At 36.9% G+C, this 24,643-nt stretch overlaps 1 protein-coding gene across 1 annotated transcript; it reads left to right on the top strand.

The window, feature by feature from the left end:
• The first annotated feature begins 2,634 nt into the window (after positions 1 to 2,634).
• On the top strand, positions 2,635 to 19,362 carry EIF1AY (eukaryotic translation initiation factor 1A Y-linked). Its single transcript, NM_001008977.1, has 7 exons — positions 2,635 to 2,747; positions 6,438 to 6,521; positions 9,416 to 9,519; positions 11,310 to 11,360; positions 14,860 to 14,941; positions 16,322 to 16,413; positions 19,203 to 19,362. Exons 1-7 carry the CDS (start codon positions 2,732 to 2,734, stop codon positions 19,206 to 19,208), a joined length of 435 nt encoding a protein of 144 aa, NP_001008977.1. The 5' UTR covers positions 2,635 to 2,731; the 3' UTR covers positions 19,209 to 19,362.
• Positions 19,363 to 24,643: the final 5,281 nt, after the last annotated feature.

Below are 24,643 nucleotides of genomic sequence, written 5' to 3'. Positions count from 1 at the left end.
CAGTTCCCAAGAAGTTCCTCATTTCCATCTGATACCATCTCAGCCTAGACTTCATTCTCCATGTCACTACCAGTATTTTGGTTAAAAAATTCAAGTCTTTAGAAAGTGCCAAAATTTCCCACATAATCCTGTCTTCTTCTAGGCCCTTCAAACTGTTCCAACCTCCCCCCAATACCCAGGTCCAAAGTTGATTCCACATTTTCAGGTTTTCCACAATACCCCATTCCTGGTACCAATTCTCTGTATTAGTCTGTTATCACACTGCTCCAAAAATACAACCTGAGACTCGGTAATTCATTAAGAAAGGATGTTTAATTGACTCACAGTTCTGCATGGTTGGGGAGGATTCAGGAAACTTAAAATCACTGTAGAAGGTGAAGGGGAAGCAAGACACATCTTATATGGAGGCAGGAAGGTGAGAGAGTGAAACTGCAGAACATTTTTAAAACCATCAGCTGTTGTGAGAACTCCCTCACTATCATCAGAACAGCATGGGGGTAACTGACATCATAATCCAATAGCTTTGCATCAGGTCCCTCCCTTAACAGATGGGGATTATAATTCCAGATGAGATTTGGATGGAGACACAAAGCCAAAGCATATCAGCGACACAGCAGTATTTATCTAATGGACCTAGGAGCTATCTCTTTGAAACGTAAACATAAAGAGAGAAGGTACCCCTCTGTTTCCAGTTTCAGTAAAAGGTAAGAACTTAACCTCAGTAGGTGCTTTTCTCTGAACTGCAAAACAACCTCTTGAGATTAAAAATATGAGAAGTCAGTTTCTCTTCTGATTAAAGACAATTAGCTATATAATATGTGGTCTCCTGTTACCATTGTAAACTAAGGGTATGTGACAAATGGTGCCGTTAAATTTTCTTTATTAAAGACTACTGATCAACCAGTAATTTCTTTTAAGAAAATTTGTCTATCTTGAAGACTACCTTGATGCTTAGCTATATAAAAGGCGAGATTTCTTTTTGACTTTGTAATCTCTTGGTTGATTTTCTACAATGTACATTAAATTCATATTTCATATTTTTAACAGTAAAACTGATTTCATTCTCTACTGTCTTTGTGGAGAGGACTTCTGGGTTCAGAGAAAATTTTATTTTTAATGTTATGGCTTCATCACTAGGCTTTTAAAAACAAAACCATGAAGACTTAAATTCCTTAAAACCAGTAGTGATGATCAGGGTACTACCACTTACCTTGCAGAAAAAAAGAAAGAAAAAAAAGGATTAGGAGGATACTACACTATGTATATGATGGCCAATTATATGCCCAACAAGTAAGATAATTTAGAATAAATGAACAAAGTCCTGATACATACATACTATTTACCTTGAAGAAAGAAAGGGAAAAAAAAGGATTAGGAAGATACTATACTTTGTATATGATGGCCAATTATACGCCCAACAAGTTTTATAATTTAGAATAAATGAACAAATTTCTGATACATACAAACTACCAGAAATGACTTGGGAATAAATACGACACGAATTCATAATCTAAACTAAGGCCTAGGACCATTTAAAGAATTTACATCAATCCTCGAATGTGTCCAAAAACACAGAAGAAAAAGGGACACTACACAATTCATTCTGTGAAGCCGGGATTATATTGATCCTAAAGTCAAAGTCATCACACGATACAAGCCAATATATCTTAAAACAGATGCTAAGATTCTAAACATAATAGTACACACACAACAAATCCAGTAAATTAAATGATTGTATATCATAATCAAATGGAATTTGTCTTGAAATAATTTGACCACCACAGCCAGTCCATTTGAGACATTCGGTTAAGCCATGATTTATTATAAGATTCAGATGCTTAGTCTCACTCCTTCCTATGTATATTTACTTTCCATTTCCTGTATATATTTACTGTCTACTTTTTGTCAGTATTCCGCTGGGTGCTAGCAATTGTAAGCAACAGATGCGGCCTCCGTACTTACATGCTTTACTGTGAGGTGGTGAGGTAGAGAAGATAAGACTGAAAAAAATAGGCCGGGCGCGGTGTCTCACTACTGCAATCCCAGGAATTTGGGCGGCAGAGGCGGGCGGATCACTAGGTCAGGGGTTTGAGAGCCTGGCCAACATGGTGAAACCCCATCTCTACTAAAAATACAAAAATTAGACGGGCAGATCGGGGCCCTGCACTCCAGCATGGGCAACAAGAGCGAAACTTCGTTGTCAAAAAAAAAAAGAAAGAGAGAGAGAGAAAAGTAATAAACATTCTGAACATAGAGGGCCTTGTCCTAAGCCAGTCCTCCAAATTCACTGTATAAGAGTAAGGGCTCTCTTAAAATTTAGGCGTTTACAGTTAAATGACCCACGAACTTCTGAAACTGGAAGATCGTTTTTTAGCAAAGGAGAATACTCCAGGGCCCCGCCCATTTCATCCTTGACTCCACCTTCTCCATGCTGAGTCCCGCCCCGCTTCCTGTTTATTCATCCTGCACCAAACTCTCCGGTATCCTGATGGAGTCTACTAGGTGTCAGTCATTTGGCCATGCCTCAGCCGAAGAGAGGCGGGGAAAAGTATCGTAATCAGCTGCGTCGCCTTTTGCTGACGCCAGAGAGCGCGCGTCAGCAGTTTATCAGAGAGCGCTGTAGCCAGCCTCTTCTGCGCACCCACCTGCTGCATCTTAGTTCAGCCGGCTCTTAGAGTAGTAACCGCCAGAAAGGAGTCGGAAGAGGTCTCACGAGGCTGTCATCACCGCCATGCCCAAGAATAAAGGTACTGCTGTAAGCCTCTGGGACTATACCTCGGCTTGCTCTGCCAGTAACCCCGACGCCTGTTCCAGGCCGCAGTGACTGTTCTAACGGCGGTACTGGGCACTGCGACCCCAGCACTGTGTTCGGGAAAGGAGCTGGGAATGCCCGATTTGGTCACATTGGGGTGGGACAGACGCCATTTTTATGGGGCCTCCTTCGGAAGATAGCGGGCTTTTGCTGCTGATTTCACGCCAGACGGAAAGCGTATAGGTAGGGACGGTTGAGGGACCTTAACCGGACGGCCTGGCTTTCCAGAATAGGCACCTGCAAACACTTCCCTGCTACTTTCCTGGAAGCGGTTCTTAACTTTGAAGACTTACCTATCTGGACAGTTAAAAGTATTGCTAAGGATACTCCCTTTTCCTTGTTAAACAGTGGGGAAGCCTTGAAGCATGTTTAGGTTCATTTCTGGCGTTTTACTCTACCCCATCCCTTTATAGAGTGTAACATTCTTTTGCAGAAGATTTGTTACATATTTAGGCAGGTTTTCAACTTCCGTATCCGATAAATATTGTGGGAGTAAAGATATCAACGTTCCCTTCATTCTGAGGCTAAACTTTCACACGAAACTTAGACTTGAAAATAAGTTTACTCACAGCTTCTAAAGTAGGAGGTCTAACCTCGGTAGAACGCTTTCTCAGTCATTTCTGAAAGAAATTCTCGTTTTTATACACCTGAGGTAATCTCTCACTTTTAATGCCCTTGTAATTGCTTGAAGAAAACTGTAGGTGGAAACAAAATATTATTTTCCACAGGAGGGGACCATGTTTTATAGTCCACAAAAACTCTGTTTAGATTATTCCTTCCTGGGATCCAGACCAATTTGTCTTCTTTTTACTTGCCTGTTGGCAGCATGGAATCTGTTTCATTTTCTCTTTTTAGCTGTCACGACACACAGCTCTTGAGGTACTTGGTGACAGTACAGTGCAGTGTTTTCTGGGCATTACTCTTTGCTCTCCCGAAAACCCACTAACGGGTTGTGTGTATAATAAGGTTTTATTTTATTTTATTTTATTTTACTGCAAAATTATTGGAGGATAAAGTGTATTCTGGGAGAAGTCTAATTAGAAAGAGTTAGCAAAGGCTTATGCTTTTTCACTAACATTTTCTCAGATGGTACTGAACAACTTAAGTAGGTATCTTGTTCTCACCTTTATTTCTAGTGATGAGATTCCCAGTTCTCTAAGCAATCAGCTCTAAAGATCAGAGTATCTCCCTTTGCAAAATGTCCATTAAATCTTTGCTGATGTTATTATCCCTGTACCTGACTCTATCCTTAAATAGTAAAGCTTCCTTTATTCTTGTAGGGTAGAACTTTTAAACTGAGTGATGCCTAAAAATGTTCTCAATAAAGAGAGTATCTCCAAAACACATCGGATTTGTTTAAAGAGGAGGTGTGGATTTTTTGATCTTAGAAAGGAAACGAGATAAAATATTAAACGACTTTAATTTTTGTATGTTCATGCCTAGCCTCATTCCTCTAAAATATAATTTAAAGTGGATTCTGTTACATGGTATCACAATAGAAGGGGAATGATCAGGGTTTGGTTAATTCTGGTAAATTGTAAACAATTTTTTTTTAATCATATGTGCCTCAGAAGGCACACAAAAGAAGTATAGTGGCCGGGCGCGGTGGCTCACGCGTGTAATCCCAGCACCTTGGGAGGCCAAGGCGGGTGGATCACGAGGTCAGGAGATCGTGACCATCCAGGCTAACATGGTGAAACCCCCTCTTTACTAAAAATACAAAAAAAATTAGCCGGGCGTGGGGAGGCTGAGGCAGGAGAATGGCGTGAACCCGGGAGGCGGAGCTTGCAGTGAGCCCAGACCGCGCCACTGCACTCCAGCCTAGGCGACTGAGCAAGACTACGTCTCAAAAAAAAAAAAAAAAAAAAAAAAAAAAAAGTACAGTAATACAGTGAACTCCTAGAAATCCATACCTCTAGGAATTATAACCTAGATTCATTAAAGTCCTCTGTTACCCTTCCCAAATTTATTTTTCTTAGGATAATACCCATCCTGAATTGAATGTTTTTATTATTGTGTAAAATTAGTGTTATCTTCTGGGCTACTTACTTGAGGGATACTTTTGAAGACCCCTAAATATTATGAGATGAGACTTGCTAATGTAGAAATAAAACTTGCTCATTTGGTTTTCTGTGTCTTTTTTGTTGTTGTTTTCTTCGTTTGAAAATCCAGATGCCTGTCAATATTGTCGTGGTGAGGTTTATCCAAATAAACATGTAAATGAGCATGGGCCATATGTGGAATTACTTTTTCTTTGCATGCATTAAGCTGGTATTCTACAAAAATCTTAGAAACCCATCCTCACATCAGGAAAAGGGCATCCTTTGGCCTATACTTGTGAAGAGCTAGAGTAAGGTGCTCCCCACCTTTGAGATTGCTAAAGTTGTCATTCTTTTGGAAATTTATGAGCTAATCATCATTTAGTCATTTGAAAAGCTGCCAAACTTTTGTAAAACCCAGTAAGGAAAGCAGGTATGATCTTTGTCCTGACGCAGCTAAGTTCAGGCACGATTAATTGCTCGAAATATAGAATGTGTTTTCCTTTGTAGAAATTTAGTTTTGGCATGCCCTAAGAATGCATCAGAATCTGGATAAATCACAGAGTTCTGGAAGCCCAATTGTCTTCTATAGTGGCACAGAACAATGTGAGACTGCCCCAGAGGTAGTGGGTGAATTCAAGAAGTTAGATGTCTGGCTTTACGGTGGCCAGGTATATGTTTTATTCTATTTGCAGTGTTACCATTTTTATTCAAATTCTTCAATCGATCCCTTAATATTACTGTAATTTGTAGCCTTTCTCCCTCCTTTTGGAAACGGCCGCTACTTTGGTTTACGTTCTCTAATGGGGATACAATGTTATGGAGAAGTACCCCAGTCCCTTGATAATTCAATAGAAAATATCACAAGGAAATACTCTGGATGTGTTTAGTAATAAGCAAAAACTTAAAAATAGAGTGAAACATGATGGCAGTTGAAACAGTTATCAAAAGTCTAAGGAAGTGTGTATGTAAACTTTAAACTAGAAATTATATTTCTATTCATTTATCTTGTGAAATTTGTTTGTAGAATAATATTCAATGCAGCATTATATAATAAAATTAAAACACTGGAAGAAATTAAATTATTAAGTATACTTTAACCATTAAAATGTTGGTCCAGATCTGCAGTTATTGAAATGAAAATGAATATTCAGGACAAATAATTTAGTGTAGTTAAAATATGCTATAGAAGAAAATGAATGAAGTCCTGTTTTTATTTGGAAAGCGTGAACAAAATATTCATAATAGTTATCTTTGGGTGATAAAATGTTTCTATTATATAGTTTCATATAAGATGTATTCTTACTTCAGAAGTATCCAAACAAATGTCCAAGAAGGATAGTATTGATATATATCGGGTAAAAGACTTAAAGAGAACCTTTGACAGGTCCTGTTAATGAGGTAATGTTAATGTTGTAATGTAAATAAATTTAAACACATTTATTATGTGTTTAAATGATATATTTTTAATTTTCCTGCAAGTGGTTTCAAAAACACACTTCAAAAGCTTTATTTTGTTTTATAGTTTAGTTTATATGATATTATGTAGAATTTTACATTAATTTTTTATCTACTCTTTTAATTAGGTAAAGGAGGTAAAAACAGGCGCAGGGGTAAAAATGAGAATGAATCTGAAAAAAGAGAGTTGGTGTTTAAAGAGGATGGACAAGGTAAGACTTTTCAACTTAGGCTTTCATTAATATGTTTTGTTGTTGCTGTTAATATAAATTTCAGTCTTTCTCCTAAAGGAATTTTAATCATTATCCTGAGCAGTTGTCCCTATGTTTCCATTTCTCTTTTCCTCATTTCTCATCATGTACATTTCTCCTGTACTTGTTCATTAAATAATGATTCCTTGGATATACCAAGTCTGGATAGCGGATTCGATGGAAGCATTTTTGTAAATATACGTTCAGTATTTTGTGTGGAAGAACACAATCTAGCTGATGCCTGCAATCCCAGCCCTTTGGAAAGCGAGGTGGGTGGATTGCTTGAAGCTACGAGTTTGACACTAGCCTGGGCAACAGGGTACAACCGTGTCTCTACAAAAAAAAAAAAAAAAAAATTAATGGGGCATGGTGTTACACAACTGAAGTCCCAAGTTCTCTGGAGGATGAGGGGAGAGGATAATTTGAACCCAGGAGGTCAAATCTACAGGGAACTGTGAAGGTGCCACTGTATTCAGCCTGGGTGACAGAGCAAGACCCTGTCTCAAAAAAATACAAAAGTTCAGAGCAAATTAAGCATAGACTGTGATCATTAAATATTCCATACATTGGTAATGAGTAATGTTGTACACTATTAGACCATGGTTATTTGTGAGGATAAAATCTCAAAACCTTTTTGAACCACAAGTTCTTCAATGCAGCTAGCACATAATCATAAAATGTAATACAATTCTAATAATTGACTAACCCCTTGAATTGATAAATGATGTACAGACTAACATACAAAAAAAAAATAAAGTAAATTTATTGGGCCACTTGCTTTTTTTCTTCTTTTTTTTCTTTAAGTGATGAACTTGAGAAAAATTTGTGATATTAGTACACAAAAAAGTTGCATGTATTCTTCACCTAGATTCACCAATTTTTAACCTTTTACATCTTTTACTTTATTTCTATCTCTGAGTATCTGCATATATACACGTTTTTCTAACTATTTTGAATTTTTATACAGATAACTAGTAACATGAATTTACAGACTTTAGCACTAAATACTTCAGCATATGTCTCCTAAGATGAAGCACTTCTCGTTTACTAACTACAAACAACATATTTAACTTTAATGTAATACTGTTATCTGCTTTATACCATGCTGTTACAAATAGGTAACCACTAACCGCATGTGACTATGTAGATTAATTTAACTTACAATTTAGATATGTAATAGTTCCATCACAGGCAAGTTTTCCTGAAAAGTGCTAACCTCATAGGTAATCTATATTCAAATTTCTTCACGTTTAATTATTTTCACGATGAATACATTTATTGTTTAATAATTTATAAGAACAGCTAGGTATGTTTCTATAGAATTTTTGGTTGTCATTTATGTTCTAAACAGAAGCCACTAAAAAATCAACATCTTTTAATTATATGAAACATATTTTCTGGCAAAAGACGTTTATTTAGCCTTCATCTTTTTCACTTCTAATATATGTTGACTTTACTTTCAGGATCAGTTTTATAATTTTCATTCTCATTTTGTTTTTATTTTTCTCCATGTTTCAAAAGTGCTTAATGATAAGCTGAGCTCACTGGATTTTTGTAAAATGGATCAGTTGCCACATATATAACCCCTCAATGTAGCTTTTTGTTTGTTTGTTTGTTTTGAGGCGGAGTCTGGCTTTGTCGGCCAGGTTGGAGTGCAGTGGCATGATCTCGGCTCACTGCAATGTCCGTCTCCTGGACTCAAGCAGTTCTCCTGCCTCAGCCTCCCCAGTAGCTGGGATTAGAGGTGTGTGACACCATGCCCAGCTAATTTTTGTATTTTTAGTAGAGATGGGGTTTCACCATGTTGGCCAGGCTGGTCTCAAACTCCTGACCTCAGGTAATGCACCCGCCTCGGCCTCCCAAAGTGCTGGGATTATAGGCGTGAGTAACCATGCCTGGCCTTTCACTCTTATTTTCTAAGAACTTTAGAATAGTCACTGAGATATTCTAAAGTAAACAGGAATTTTTAATGATTAAGCTATTATTTGCCTTTGTCATTTCTGAGTTTAGGGATAGTGAAGATAGAGTTAGGGCTCATGTGTGAGAGACTGATGTAGCATTATAGTGTATATTTTGAAATGTGCCACCTTGATGTTCAAAAGTAGAGTGTACAGTCGTGAAAACAACAGTTGACTTAATCAAAATGAGTGGGTAATTAAAATGCCTCTAGTAACAGAAATAGCTTGTCATGGAAATGGCATTTGTAACCCTGAACAAGTTATTTGACTTAGTCTTTTATTTATTCTAAATATAAAGGTGTTAAAGCATATGAGCATAGCTGGAAGAGGTGAAGAAGGCGACAGATAAAGAATTCTCTGGTTTCCCTAAATAAAGTTAGAATATGTGTCATTTTGAAATATGACTCTGAATAAATTACTCAAGCTTTTTGCTATTTGTTTTTTCCTGTTTTTCTTTGTAAGTAGTTGATCTAATTTAGCAGTAAATGAAGCTTTTATTAACAGATAAATTTCTTTTTTTGTTGTTATTGTTGTTGTTGTTGAGTTTTGATCTTGACATCCAGGGTGGCGTGCAGTGGTGCTATCTCAGCTCCCTGCAACCTCTGCCTCCCGAGTTCAAGCCATTCTCCTGCCTCAGCCTCCTGAGTAGCTGGGATTACAGGCATCTGGCACCACACCCAGCTAATTTTTCTATCTTTAGAAGAGACAAGGTTTCACCATTCTGGCCAGGCTGGTCTCAAACTCCTGACCTCAGGCAATTCACCTGCCTTGGCCTCCCAAATTGCTAGAATTACGGGCATGAGCCACCATGCCTGGCCCAATAGCTAAATTTCAGTCATTACATTTTAACAAATCTGGACCAAGATCTCAACCTTTTTTTTTATCTCCTCTCCTCAGAGTATGCTCAGGTAATCAAAATGTTGGGAAATGGACGATTGGAAGCATTGTGTTTTGATGGTGTAAAGAGGTTATGCCATATCAGAGGGAAATTGAGAAAAAAGGTAGGTGTGTAGGTTACTTTTCAATAAAAATTTGCCACAAAAAATGTCTCTGCTTTAAATACATGGTCCAAGCAATTTATTTTTGTGAGTTCCCAAAATAATTTATACAGCAATAATTCATGTGACAATGTGAATAAATAGAAAAAGTCTTTGATAACTTTTAGATTTACTTTTAAAGAATAATTTGTTTGTTTAACTTCTGTTGTATTCCTACCAGAAATGTTTACTCTGATATTAGTATTGAAGAAACCAGACAAATCTAATATATAACACAAATGGTCTTGACTCAAATGTTAATGCTGTGAAAGAATGAAAAATCTGGGAATTACTTTAGCTTAAAAGAGATTGATCGGTGCATATCCCTTCGTTAGGTTTTGGATTGGGGGAAATAGTTTTAGGTGGTACTAGGAAAATTGGAATATGGAATATGTTAGAAACTCTATTTGTTAGTAATACCACATCAGGTAGTTTTATAAATTAACACTGATTAAAAGTCTCTACTACTCAGATTTTTAATTAAAATAATAAAAACTTATTTTTGGCTGAGCTCTGTGGAAGTATTAGCCAGCATACACCTGTAGTCCCAGCTACTGAGGAGGCTGAGCCCAGGAGTTCAAGGTTCCCATGAGCTAAAAATTGTGCTAATGCACTCCAGTCTGGGTGATAGAGCGAATCTCTATCTCAAAAAGAAAAAAAAAAATCTTTCTGGTATGTTAACATTCTTTCTTTTCCAAATTAGTTGCATTTTAGGGATTCTCTTAGTCCATTTGGGCTGCTCACTGACTGGGTAGATAATAAAAAGCAGAAATTTTATTTCTCATAGTTTTGGAGAAAGAGAAATCTATTTAATATTTGGTGAGGACCCATTTCCTGATTATTATGTGGTGCCTTCTGGCTTAGTCCACACATGGTGGAAGGGATGAACAAGCTGCCTTGGGCCTCTTCTTTAAAAGCAAAAATCCCATTCATGAGCGATCAGCTGTCATCACGTAATCACCTCCCAAAGGCCCAACCTTCTAGTACCATCACCTTGGGGATCCAAATTTCAATATAAATCTTTTGAGGAACACAAACATTAAGACAAGAACAGGGGCTGTATTTATGTAGATTGGGTGCTTTATAATCATTTTGTGTAGATACATCTTCTGTATTTGGGACAATTATATGTCTCTCAATTTCTGAGACAAAGGATCATCTGACATTTTAAACTCTTGAGTAATTGAAATAAAATTGCTGTATATTTTTTAACATTCTAAGTAAGAAAATTTTAACAAACTCAACTGGGTACTATAGTTTTTTCATGCCATACCTTAACTATGTACTACATACAACTATACTACAGGTATATATATTTCAGGGTTTTTTTCTAATTTATTTTTATTTTTTGAGGCAGGGTCTCACGCTGTTGTGTAGGCTGGAGTACAGTGGCACAATCACGACTCACTGCAGCCTTCACCTCAAGCAGTCCTCCCGCCTCAGCCTCCTAAAGTAGTTGGCAGGCACATGCCACTACACCCAATTTTTTTTTTTTTTTTTTAACTGTTTGTACAGTCTAGGCCTCTCTGCGTTGCCTAGGATGGTCTCAAGCTCCTGTGCTCAGGTCATCCCTGTGGCTTAGCCTCCCGGAGTGCTGTGATTATAGGCATGAGACACCTCTCCTGGCATCTAATTACTTTTTTTTTTTTTTCACACTTGGTGAATAGTATACCTGTCTTGTGGGAAGATTCACTAAACATTCTTTTTATTATTTGTTTTTATTTTTAAAATAATCTGCAGTAAATTTCTTACAGGTTTGGATAAATACATCAGACATTATATTGGTTGGTCTACGGGACTATCAGGTAAAAATAACATTTAAAGTTGTGTTATGTCTTTGTGTTTAAGCAGTTGTTAATGTTTGGAAGCTAACTATACTAGCATCTTTGACCCATTCCAGCCCAGGTTGCTTTCTCACCATTCTGCCTGCCATCATCATTTATTAAGGGCCAGTTGTATTTCAGACTATAGTATTTTTCAAATTTGAAATAATTCTCACTGATAGTAAATGGTACATATATTTTTGTGGAAAGACATAAAGTTTTTAATTATTTGTTTTCATTGTTAATATAATGTGCAGTAAATATTTTCTTGCAGGCTTGGGCAAGTACTGTAGACCATCTGTCCTCATCCATTTAAAGGCCAATGGTGTTTCAGGCATTCAGCTAGGTATTTCAGACATTGTAGTTCCCAAATGCCGGTCTGTTAAATAGTATTGGTGCAGGCTGAATTTTCAGTGCTCTGAAGTCAAATTAGAAGATACATAGTTACGATGTTTTTCATGGAGCACAATTGTTTGCTTACCTTTTTAAATATATATTTTAATAACTTTTTTAAATGAGAAAGTGTATAAGGTAGTAATTTTTATTAGCGTTCTAATTTGGCAAAGCAAAATTGAATAATCTGGAGACTCATTTACCTAATATTATTTTTAACATTATTTTAATATTTTGAAATTTAAAGTTCTTGAAATCCAAATCTGGGAAACCACAAGTCTAGTTGATGCAGCTGAATAAGTCTGTTCTCCTCTAAAAGTTTTATAGTTTGGTAGTGTAAAGTTAAGGCATGCATACCAAGTAGTTAATGGTACAAAATGTTGTAAAGTACATGCTATAAAGTGAGCGGTATATAACAAAGACAGTAGTAGCTGTTTAATCTCCAACCTTCAAACTATTTACATGTTGTAGGTCTGTAAAATACATTTGATTTCTACTCATGGAATTCATCACCATTGTTTAATCACATTGAGAAACTACTGCTATGTCTATATTTTTATTCTCTTGATATTAGGTGAAGTTTTCTGTAGTCATCTGTCAAGTCTAAGTTGGTTTGTAATGTTCAAGTCTTCTGTTGATCTTTTGTCTGATTGTTCTTTTCATTACTATAAGTGGTATATTGAAGTTACTTTACTTTTCATCTTGAGAATTTCTACTTTTTAAATTGCTTCAGTGTCTTTATTGACTTTTTCTGTTTAGTGAAATGCCATTTTCATAATTTCCTTAATATTTTTAGACATGATTTCTTTTTAAGTCTTCGATAAACTAAGTCCAACTTCTGGGATTCCTCAGGAATAGTATTTTTTTTTTCCCCTGTGTTTGAGCCACTTTTTTACATCTTTTTTTTTTTTTTTTTTTTTTAAACTGAACAATTTAACTACAACATAGCAGTTCTGGAAATCAGATTGCTGCCTCTCGGGGCTGTTGTTGATACTGCTTGTTTGGTGACTTTTCTGAACTAATTCTTTGGCCATTGAATAGTTGGTTAGTGGGCAGTTCATGTTTGAACTAAGATTTCATTAAAACCACCAAGAATTTAATCATTTAAAGAGGAATCTTGTAGAGGAATACTTTGAGCATTCAGCCAATGTTGGTAAACTGACACCTCTTCCTTAGTCTTCATTTCTTGCTGTGCAGGATCTCAAGTTCAGTCAGGGGTAATATTAGGGCTTTCCTATGTCTTTCTTTATCATGTGCACTACTCTGAACGTATATTTGGCCTGTTAGATTTGTAGAAGTATGTTGGACTTTACAAATTTCCTATGGATATCTCATTCCAGAGCTTTTGCGAGTTTTTTGGTTTATTTTTTGTCTCAACTGTTACTACCACTTAAGGCATGTTAAAAAATTGCCACAGATTATTTTTTCTACAAAAGCCCTGTGGGGTAAACCACAGTGATTAAGCTCTGAATCAAGTGAGTTAAAGAAAAGTTCTTAAAATGGAAGTTTCCGGGAACTGCCAGGAAATTCTCTATAGAATGGTGTTATCAAAGAACTTCAGACTTGGTCTGTGCTTTTCAGTAGCTGCTATTTTGTTGGTTTTTATTAAACTGAGGTAAGGAATGGGAATAGGGGAACTTAAAAGCCCACACTGCTTTTTCTTAGTAAGGTTCACCTATTTTTCTTGAATAAATGCTCCTTAGTGTTTATTGTATTCATTTGGTTAATTTTCAGATTTCTGATATATGGATTTTGACCATGTTTGTCAATGTTCTTATTTCTTTTCTGAAGGAACAAATTTTAGCAGGTCCTTATTCTGCCATTCCTGCAATCACTGCAAGAAAGCATTTATTTTGATAAGACTTAATTACACATTGACTTTGTTTCTTTTTCATATATCAAATAAAAAGTTGTACTGTGCTTTTAAAATGTTATTTTTATGTCCATTATATTATTCGAATTATCATTTTAACAAAATCTGGTTTGCACATTACAGTTTGAAAAGTGTTGGTCTATTTCATACTGCCATTGTGACAGATCACTTTAGTTTACATCTTACTTATATTGTAAATTGTAAGCAATCAGAACCCCTCCTTACCCCAAGTTGGATAAAATACTTTCAAATGGGGAACTGTGAACATCTGAGGAAAGTGATTCTTAGTGTTGGCATTAGAAACACCCACCCAGAAGAACTTTTACAAATATGCATTCATGTACTACACCCCAGGCAGGTCTACTTTCAATCTTAAGGAAGTAAGTATGTATTTTTAAAATCAAGCTATTTTTCAAGTTCCATAGACAATTCTGTTAGATAATCTATACTAAGAACTACTGATGCATAGAAAAGTTTATTATTGTTGTTTTTGTTTTTTTGAAGGAGTTTTGCTCTGTTGCCCAGGCTGGAGTGCAGTGGCTTGATCTCGGCTCACTACAAGCTGCGCCTCCTGGGTTCATGCCATTCTCCTGCCTCAGCCTCCCGAGTAGCTGGGACTACAGATGCCTGCCACCACGCCCAGCTAATTTTTTGTATTTTTAGTAGAGATGGGGTTTCATCATGTTAGCCAGTATGGTCTCGATCTCCTGACCTCGTGATCCGCCCGCCTCGGCCTCCCAAAGTGCTGGGATTACAGGCGCGAGCCACCGTGCCTGGCCTAGAAAAGTGTATTACCTTTTTAACATCATTATTCTTTACTCCATTTTTAGTTTTGAATTGCAGTGTTTGACCTTAAAAGTTTTATATTACAATTTTTTTAATTAGTTTTTTATTTTTTCCAAGAGACTTCTAATTAAAAGGGAATCGTAAATAAAAGCACTGTGCTTGCCTTTTGTGCTTTTATTAAAGTGAAATCTCTACAATCTTTCCTAAGCTGTTAATCATTGTTTACTAATGAACATAAACCACTTCCTAATTATTCAGACTCAAGAATGTTTTTCTAGAGGGTATTGGGGTAGGCAAAGAAAACCAGGAGAGTTTGTAACAAACAGTATGTGGGATTTTTTTAGATGTGTTCAATTTGAAAGTAACTTGTGAAACAACTGGTGATATTTTGGTATAAGACGTTTTGAAAGTTATTTGTTTATTTCTAAGGATAACAAAGCTGATGTAATTTTAAAGTACAATGCAGATGAAGCTAGAAGCCTGAAGGCATATGGCGAGCTTCCAGAACATGGTAATATCAAAATGATTTTATCTCCTCATTATTTGATATTAATGTTTGTTGGTATTTAGATGAAGGTATTTCCGTAGAACTCTTGTTTTACATACTGTTTTAGTGTACACTTAAAAATTTGTTCTAAGTAGTCTTGCCTATACTTCAGTATACTTATGATACTTTGGAAAAGGTATTAATAACTGGAAATCTCTAATAAAAACGTTATGAACTTGAAAGTAGAAGTCTCTAATAAAGAGATTATGAATTATGAAAGTTCCTTTAGTGACGACTTTATAAATTCATAAGCTCTGGATTTGTATATAAGATCTGTCAAAGAAATACGTTTTTTATAGTGTTTTTCTAAACAGTTCTCAAGACTGGCAGTTTTCATTTAAGCAGAGGCAACAAATGTAATACTAATGTTTGATTATTATAGAAAAAAGTATTCATCTTAGCAAAGTTTTAACTATGGGATTATTTTTAACAAACATTTGTGTTTTCTTTTTCTTAAAGACAAACACAATGCATACTTACTGCCGAAAGCTTGACAAGATTAAAATAAGTCCCTCATGACACCATCAAAGAGAATATGCACTGTTGTAAAGCCTGCATATTTTACTTGGCAGCTGTTTTCATTATTTATCATATTGCATTTTATGAAAAGATTTTTATATAAACATGAAGATCCTGATGAAATTATTGGCATTTCAGGAAGTGCTGAAATGTTATTGGAAGTGATGAAATTATTGGCATTTCAGGAAGTGCTGAAAGTTTCGCTTTCATTACTTGGGGATAAGCATGATCATGATTTAACCAAGTATTTCTCACTGATTTGATAAGTCTGTTTAAATAATTGGTTAACTAGTTGTTGTAATTTCAAGAGAACTTTATGTATTTTGAGGATAAGTTGTTAACCTGTGCTCAAATCCTTTTTGAAGGCTACATGGAAATGGTTGGCTATTGAGTTAGCATAATCAGAGTCTGCCTACCATACTTAAAGTACCTTTTGTATATGTGCTAAGTGAGAATTAAAAATACCTTTTAAAAACAAATGAAAAATACAGCACAATACGGCACATTCGTTCTTTGTTTTTTGAAACAGAGTCTTGCTCTGTCACCCAGGCAGGAGTGCAGTGGCACCATCTCAGCTCCCTGCATTCTACGCCTGCCAAGTTCAAGCTATTTTCCTGCCTCACCCTCTGCACCCTCTGAGACTACAGACATTTGCCACCATACCTGGTTAATTTTTTATTTTTTTATTTTTAGTAGAGACCAGGTTTCACCATGTTGGCTAGGCTGGTCTCGAACTCCTGATCTCAAGTGATCTGCCTACCATGGCCTCCCAAATTGGTGGGACTACAGGTTATATAATCAGTATGTCTGTTATTGTACCTTTAGCTAAAATCAATGAAACAGACACATTTGGTCCTGGAGATGATGATGAAGTCCAGTTTGATGATATTGGAGATGATGATGAAGACATTGATGATGTAAGTAAATAAACCTAACAGGTATTTCGTTTTATCTATGCATTATCTATAAACTTTACAGTCCTTTGGGATATTATTTACTGCAAAAATCAATTTTAGCTTCGGCAGTAGGCACTTCATAATCAACGTTAAGTAAGCGTGTCTAAAGAGATAGTTTTGAGAACACGTCCTCTATTAAGAGAAATGCTTAGTATGTTAAAAGAAGAATTTTGTTTGAACCAGTTTGACGCAGCATTGAAATTACGACATACTTGAAAGGTTTGTTAAAATGAAGGGCCTGTTGCCAGGACATGTAATAGCATTACATGGTTGAGCATCAGTTTGTACTGGCCAGACTCTTGTTTTGGAGTTAGTTTGTGCTTATTTTGTGGAAATGATTGTTTTTCCTAGTAACAAAGCAGCGCAGTTCACAAAGCAGTAAATGCTTCAGCTCTCTTTTTCAGTTAACTATATTGAAATTAAATTCACTTTGATTTTTCTTCCCTCTCTCCGAGAGAGAGAGTGAGGGAGGGGGGTGGGGAGAGAGAGAGAGAGAGAGAGAGAGAGAGAGAGAGAGTGTGTGTGTGTGTGTGTGTTTATTGGATATGGAATTTGTTGGTATAGCTTAAACTTCATTTGGGCTTAGGTTTTTTTGTCAATATCCCTATAATAAAATTGTTGTTCAGGAACCACCTGTATATACACACCCAGAAGTTATGATTAACTAGGTACTGAGAAGAAATTATAGAATACCTAAAGCAGTCATTCTTGATGTAATCTGTGCAATTTACCAGAGCTTTTAAAAATTATAAAGTCCAGCGGGCGTGGTGGCTCATGCCTGTAATCCCAGCACTTTGGGAGATGCGGGCAGATCATGAGGTCAGGAGTTCAAGAACAGCCTAACCAACATGGTGAAACCCCATCTCTGCTAAAAATATAAAAATTAGCCAGGCATGGTAGTGCACACCTGTAGTCCCAGCTACTCAAGAGGCTGAGGCAGGATAATCACTTGGACCCAGGAGACAGAGGTTGCAGTGAACCGAGATTGCACCACTGCACTCCAGCCTGGGCAATAGAGCGAGACTCCATCTCAAAAAATAAAAAATAAATTAAAAAAATAACAAAGGCTAAACTTTGGAAAGTCTAAGACAGACATAGGTGATGGTCACACACTCCATTGAGAACCATTGTTCTACATCAGAGTTCTCTACAGCTTTTGTTTTACCAACATGTTTAGTAATATTGTTTTCAGACTGTTCAGAGGAGTAGAAGGATTTTTAAATTTATTTGTAAACATCCAAATACTCACCAACAAGATTGTACAATTTACAGTTTTTCTCTGCTTCATCTGTCACACCCATCCTTCTATTCATCTGATATTACACCTTATATTTTGGCACATTTCCAAACTATTACTTACACTTAGAGTTAAAGAAAATAAATTGAGTCCTTAATTGTATTGTATATATGCATTTATAAATTTTTACAACATAAAGTACTCTATATTTACAAAATTTTTTAGTTTTTTTTTCTTTGGAATTGTTTCTGAGTAGTACTTAGTAACACTACTCTAATGTAATATAAATTTTAAAGTATACCCAAAAAGAAAATGAAAAGAGATGAAAAATGCATTGTTCTTGTGATCCCAGGAAATCTGAGACAGGTCTCAGTTAATTTACAAAGTTGATTTTGCCGAAGTTGAGGATGCACCCATGACACAGCCTCGGGAAGCCCTGAGGACATGTACCCAAGGTGTTTGGGGCACAGCTTGGTTTACTACATCTTCGGGGAGACATGAGACATCAATCAATATATGTGAAAAGAATGTTGGTTCAGTTTGGAAAGGGAGGGCATCTTCTTAGCCTTTCTAAAGGAGGCAGTCCAGCTATGCATCTAACTCAATGAACGAAAGGATAACTTTTGAATAGAATGGGAGGCCGGTTTGTCTTAAGCAGTTTCCACCTTGAGTTTTTCATAGTAATTTTGGGGGCCAAAGATATTTTCGTTTGACATTCTAATATTTTCTTCATGTACCTCCCTTTGGGGACTCTGAGCCAGAGGCTTTTTGGGGGATTAAACAGAATTGGCATTTACTTCATGTTGCAATAACCAAAAGCATAAATAGTTTGTTGTAGATTAAGGGCAAATCTGAACATTTCCACAGTTGGTGGCCTTGGAGGCCTCTTTGGAAAATTCAGAGAACCTATCCAGACTACCTAGTGGAACACAAAGCTACAAACACAGATGTTAGAATAAGGATCTAGACATGGCTAAGATTTTTCTCAGGGAGTAGGGGGGAATATCTTAGAGTTATGCCATTTCCTTTGGAACTAGGCCCAGTAAGGTAACGGGAAGGAATGTAAAGACAACGGCTATTAAAGGAAGTTTAGTTTCTTTTGAGTTTCTTTTGCTTATTACAAGAGAACACTGTAGATTTATAGGTGTTCTAGTTTTACTTCTGTGACTACATGGACTCAGAATTTGGTTACGACCATATTTATCCCATTTTTAAAGGAATTACATCTATTTTGTCTGTGTCCACCCTCAGAATATAAGATCTGTAACCACTACCACAAAAGGAAGTAAGGACATGCAAAACTTCAAAAATGTTCTGATATATGATATACAATAACATTCCAAAAGAGCGTAAAGATTTACTGGTAACAAAAAGGAAATGAGAAAATCTAATATACAGAATACTCAGTTCAAAACGATTTACTTCACTGTTTACCACTGGGAGTCTTTATATGCAGTAGAATGTTGTAATAAGAGTTATTTTTCTATGGATCTGATGTTCTTTTCAATTACAGATCTAAATTGAACCAAGTGTTTTTACATTACAAGTTCTCTGAGGATGGTTCTACAGTTGGGATTTTGGCCATCATCAATTAAGAAGAGAAATTCATTTAGTGTGTAGTTTCTGAAAGCAAACTGATTTATTTTCATTGTTTTAAAGTATTTATTTCTTTAAAAGCTGAGGACACTGAATTATCTTAAGTTAAATGTTAATACTTTATTGTTTTGATGTAATGCAACTTAAAGATAAAAGACCTAATATTTGCTGTTAAAATAAATAAACGAATGCCTTTCCTACTGTGATAACGTCAAGTAATTGGATATTTTGAATACATTTCTGCCTGATAATCATGCTGGGTTCTAATAAGCCATACTTCCACCTAATCTGTTTACAGTCTTTTGGTATATTTCAGTTACTTAGATGGTCTCATAAGGTTTCTGATACAATTTGAAGACAGAAATCTGCATTTAGAATCAGAAAACATGGACATATTTTTCATATTTATCTAGCCATATGTAATTTCATGCTAACATCGATAGTTTATAAATCCTTTTCATCCTTTGTGCCTCGGTTATTAAGGAAAAAAAAAATGTCCAACATACAGTTTTTAAAGTGTGGCAGTTTTTAGTAGTAACTTAGAATGTATAAGATTAAGAGTTAAAGAAACCAAACAATAAGTGGCAACCAATTATCTTAACATTGGAAATACTGGGGTGCCATTTTGTTTTCAAAAGTTATTCATTGTAATCCACTGTTTTGGCTTTCATGAACAAGTAAATTACAGTGTATAAATGAAAAACAATTTCATAATAAATTCTATAAACTGAGCCATTCTCAGACTGTCTCTAAACTGCCATAGGAGGAAGCAACCATACTGAATGGAAAGATAGTTTCAGCCTCGGTGCAGTGGCTCACACCTACAATCCCAGCACTGTGGGAGGCCTGTGGGGGCAGATCACCTGAGTTCAGGCATTCAAGACCAGCCTGACCAACATGGCAAAACCTCATCTCTACTAAAAATACAAAAATTAGTGGGGCATGGTAGTGCACGCCTGTATTCCCAGCTACTCAGGAGCCTAAGGCAGGAGAATCGCTTAAACCTGGGAGGCAGAGGTTGCAATGAGCCGAGATCTCATCACTGCACTCCAACCTGGGCGACAGAGTGGGACTCAGTCTCCAAAAAAAAGAAAAAAAAAAAAAAAAGGTCGTTTCAGTTACCTGAATGGAAGAGCCACAACAAGTAATGTAATAAAAAAAGAGCCATGTGTAGCCGGGGGCAGTGGCTCAGGCCTGTAATCCCAGCACTTTGGGAGGCCGAGGCGTGTGGATCACGAGGTCAGGAGATTGAGACCATCCTGGCTAACACGGTGAAACCCATCTCTACTAAAAATACAAAAACTTAGCCGGGCGTGTTGGCGGGTGCCCCCAGTTACTCGGGAGGCTGAGGCAGGAGAATGGCATCAACCCGGGAGGTGGAGCTTACAGTGAGCCAAGATCGTGCTACTGCACTGTAGCCTGGACAACAGAGCGAGACTCTGTCTTGAAAAAAAGAACCATGTTCAGTATATTTTTGGCCTAACTTTATGTTGTTACTGCATTTCATTGTGTGTACCGATGTATTTATTTATTTATTTTGAGATGGAGTCTTGCTCTGTTACCCAGGCTGGAGTGCAGTGACCCAATCTCGGCTCACTGCAAGCTCCGCGTCCCGAGTTCACGCCATTCTCCTGCATCAGCCTCCCCAGTAGCTGGGACTACAGGCGCCCGCTACTATGCCCGGCTAATTTTTTTGTGTGTTTTTAGTAGAGACGGGGTTTCACCTTGTTAGCCAGGATGGTCTCAATCTCCTGACCTCGTGATCCACCCGCCTTGGCCTCCCAAAATGCTGGCATTACAGGCATGAGCCACAGCGCCTCCCCTTCCCTCCCCTCCCCTCCCCTTCCCGTGCCCGGCCGATTTTTTTGTTTTTGTTTTTTGGATACATGCTAGTAAGAATTTGTATCATAATCTTCCCTTTTAAAGTTTTGTTCTGAAAGTTATAAGGTGAATATAAAGGCTGGACTTGTTAAGAGTTACTGGGTACTGTTAAATCTTACATAACTTTAAAAGGAGAGTCTTTGTCAGATGAGTAGGTTGCGAAAATTTTCTCCCATTTTGTAGGTTGCCTGTTCACTCTGATGGTAGTTTCTTTCGCTGTGCAGAAGCTCTTTAGTTTAATTAGATCCCATTTGTCAATTTTGTCTTTTGTTGCCATTGCTTTTGGTGTTTTAGACATGAAGTCCTTGCCCAGGCCTATGTCCTGAATGGTAATGCCTAGGTTTTCTTATAGGGTTTTTATGGTTTTAGGTCTAACGTTTAAGTCTTTAATCCATCTTGAACTGATTTTTGTATAAGGTGTAAGGAAGGGATCCAGTTTCAGCTTTCTACATATGGCTAGCCAGTTTTCCCAGCACCATTTATTAAACAGGGAATCCTTTCCCCATAGCTTGTTTTTCTCAGGTTTGTCAAAGATCAGATAGTTGTAGATATGTGGCGTTATTTCTGAGGGCTCTATTCTGTTCCATTGATCTATCCAGAATCTACAATGAACTCAAACAAATTTACAAGAAAAAAACAACCCCATCAAAAGGTGGGCGAAGGACAAAAACAGACACTTCTCAAAAGAAGACATTTATGCAGGCAAAAAACACATGAAAAAATGCTCACCATCACTGGCCATCAGAGAAGTGCAAATCAAAACCACAATGAGATACCATCTCACATCAGTTAGAATGGCAATCATTAAAAAGTCAGGAAACAACAGGTGCTGGAGAGGCTGTGCAGAAATAGGAACACTTTTACACTGTTGGTGGGACTGTAAACTAGTTCAACCATTGTGGAAGTCAGTGTGGCGATTCCTCAGGGATCTAGAACTAGAAATACCATTTGACCCAGCCATCCCATTGCTGGGTATATACCCAAAGGACTATAAATCATGCTGCTATAAAGACACATGCACACATATGTTTATTGTGGCATTATTCACAATAGCAAAGACTTGGAACCAAGCCAAATGTCCAACAATGATAGACTGGATTAAGAAAATGTGGCACATATACACCATGGAATACTATGCAGCCATAAAAATGATGAGTTCATGTCCTTTGTAGGGACATGGATGAAATTGGAAACCATCATTCTCAGTAAACTATCGCAAGAACAAAAAACCAAACACCACATATTCTCACTCATAGATGGGAATTGAACAGTGAGATCACATGGACACAGGAAGGGGAACATCACACTCTGGGGACTGTTGTGGGGTGGGGGTGGGGGGAGGGATAGCACTGGGAGATATATCTAATGCTAGATGATGAGTTAGTGGGTGCAGCACACCAGCATGGCACATGTATACATATGTAACTAACCTGCACAATGTGCACATGTACCCTAAAACTTAAAGTATAATACTAAAAATAAATAAATAAATAATAAATAAATAAATAAAAGGAGAGTCTTAGGTTAGTTTGTGAAACATGGTATTGGTTCTCCTGAAATTTTTTCAATAATGAAAATATAAAGGGAATCTGTCATCACATGGTTTTAGTAATACAAATATATATATGAGAGAGAGAAAAACTTCCTATGGCTTCTTAAAATCTTGCCATTTTATTTATTTAATGTGAAAACTCTGGATTCAAAATCTAAGGCCAGAAAGTTGGTATATTATTAAATCTAAGAATAAGAAATAAAAGCTCACAGTATATGCAATAATCCCACTTACAGTAACCACAAATAAAACAAAATAGCTAGGAATACAGGTAACCAGAGAGGTGGAAGATTCCTAAAAGGAGACAAAACACTGTCAAAAGAAATCAGAGATGACACAAATAAACATTTCATGCTACTGGGTTGAAAAAGTCAATATTGTAAAAAATGGCTATACTGCTGAAAGCAATTTTTAGATCAAACTACCAATGCCATTCATTCTTCACAGAACTAGGAGAAAAAAAATTTAAAAATTCATGTAGAAACAAAAAAGTACCCAAATAGCCAAGCAATCCAAAGCAAAAGGAACAAAGCTTCAGGCCTCACACTGTCTGACTTCAAACAATACTACAAAAGCACAGTAACCAGAACAGCTTGGTACTTGCACAGAAACAGACACATAGACCAATACAATAAAACTCAGAAATAAAGCCACGCACGTATAATCATATGATCTTTGACAAGGCCAACAAATGGGGAAAGGACTTCTCATTCAGTGACTGATGCTAGAATAACTGGCTAGTCATATGAATGCAGAATATTAAAGCTGGACTCATGTCTTTCACCATATACAACAATTAAGTCTTCAATCTGGGAAAGCTGACTGGAAAGAAAAACTCAAGATGGATTAAAGATTTAAATGTAACACCACACACTAAAAATTCTGGAAGAGAGTATTTCTGCTACTGATGAGCAAGATTGCTGAATGGAAGATTCCACTTATTTTTGCCACCGCAGGAACACCAAATTTAATAACTGTCTCAAAAATGAAATGAAAAACCTGGTGAGCTCTCACAGTACCTACTTTTAAATTAATACTGCTGGAAATGGAACTAAAGAGAGTAAGACAGACAGTCTTGAATTACAGACCCCACCTCTACCCACCCACCAGCAGTGGCTGTGTGGCATGGCAAGATAATGTGTGCTAGTGAAAGGGAGAACACAGTGATTGTGAGACTTTGCATTTAACTCAGTGGTGTCTTGTCACATTGGAAAGCAAAACTGTGCTAAACTCAGCTGATGCCTGTCTATGAAGGGAACATTTAGACCAGCCCTAACCGGAGAGGAATTGCCCATTCCAGTAGTCAGAACTTGAGTTTTGGCCAACCTCACCACCAGAAGCCAAAGTGTTCTGGTGACCTACATAATCCTAAAAGGTAACCTAGGCCACAAAGACTGCAAATCCAAGACAAGTGCTAGTTCTGGGTTAGGCTGAAAACCAATGAACTTGGGGGCCACATGAGACAATAGCTGGGTTGGCTGAGGGAGTGCTTTCACCATCCCTCCCTCAACCCCAGGCATCACAGTTCATGGCTCTAAAAGATATCCCTTATTTCCACTTAAGGACACAATAGAAAAAGGTAGAAAAGACTTTGTCTTGCATCTTGGGTACTAGTCCACAGTAGGATAGGGCAACTGGTCAGTGTTGTGAGGCCCCACTATTTATAATAGCCAAGATTTTGAAACTACCTCAGTGGCCATCAACAGAAGGATGGATAAAGAAATGTGCTACAGATGCGACAGATTTCTATTTAGCTATAAAAATAATTAGATCCTGTAACTTGTAACAACCCAGATGGAACTAGAGTTTATTATGTTAAGTGAAATGAGTTGGGTACAGATAGAGAAACTACATGTGGTCTCACTTATCTGTGTCAGAGCTATAAGTTAAAACAATTGATATCATGGAAATAGAGCATGGAAGGG

Source organism: Pan troglodytes, chromosome Y (assembly GCF_028858775.2).
Source record: "Pan troglodytes isolate AG18354 chromosome Y, NHGRI_mPanTro3-v2.0_pri, whole genome shotgun sequence".
Classification (NCBI taxonomy): Eukaryota; Metazoa; Chordata; class Mammalia; order Primates; family Hominidae; genus Pan; species Pan troglodytes.
The sequence above is the reverse complement of the archived record's forward strand: the minus strand, read 5'-3'. Positions and strand labels throughout refer to the sequence as shown.

Coding starts and splice junctions, on each gene's coding strand:
- EIF1AY (NM_001008977.1), top strand. Junction 6,522..9,415: donor GTTTAAAGAGGATGGACAAG/GTAAGACTTTTC, acceptor TCCTCTCCTCAG/AGTATGCTCAGGTAATCAAA. Junction 14,942..16,321: donor TGGCGAGCTTCCAGAACATG/GTAATATCAAAA, acceptor TTGTACCTTTAG/CTAAAATCAATGAAACAGAC.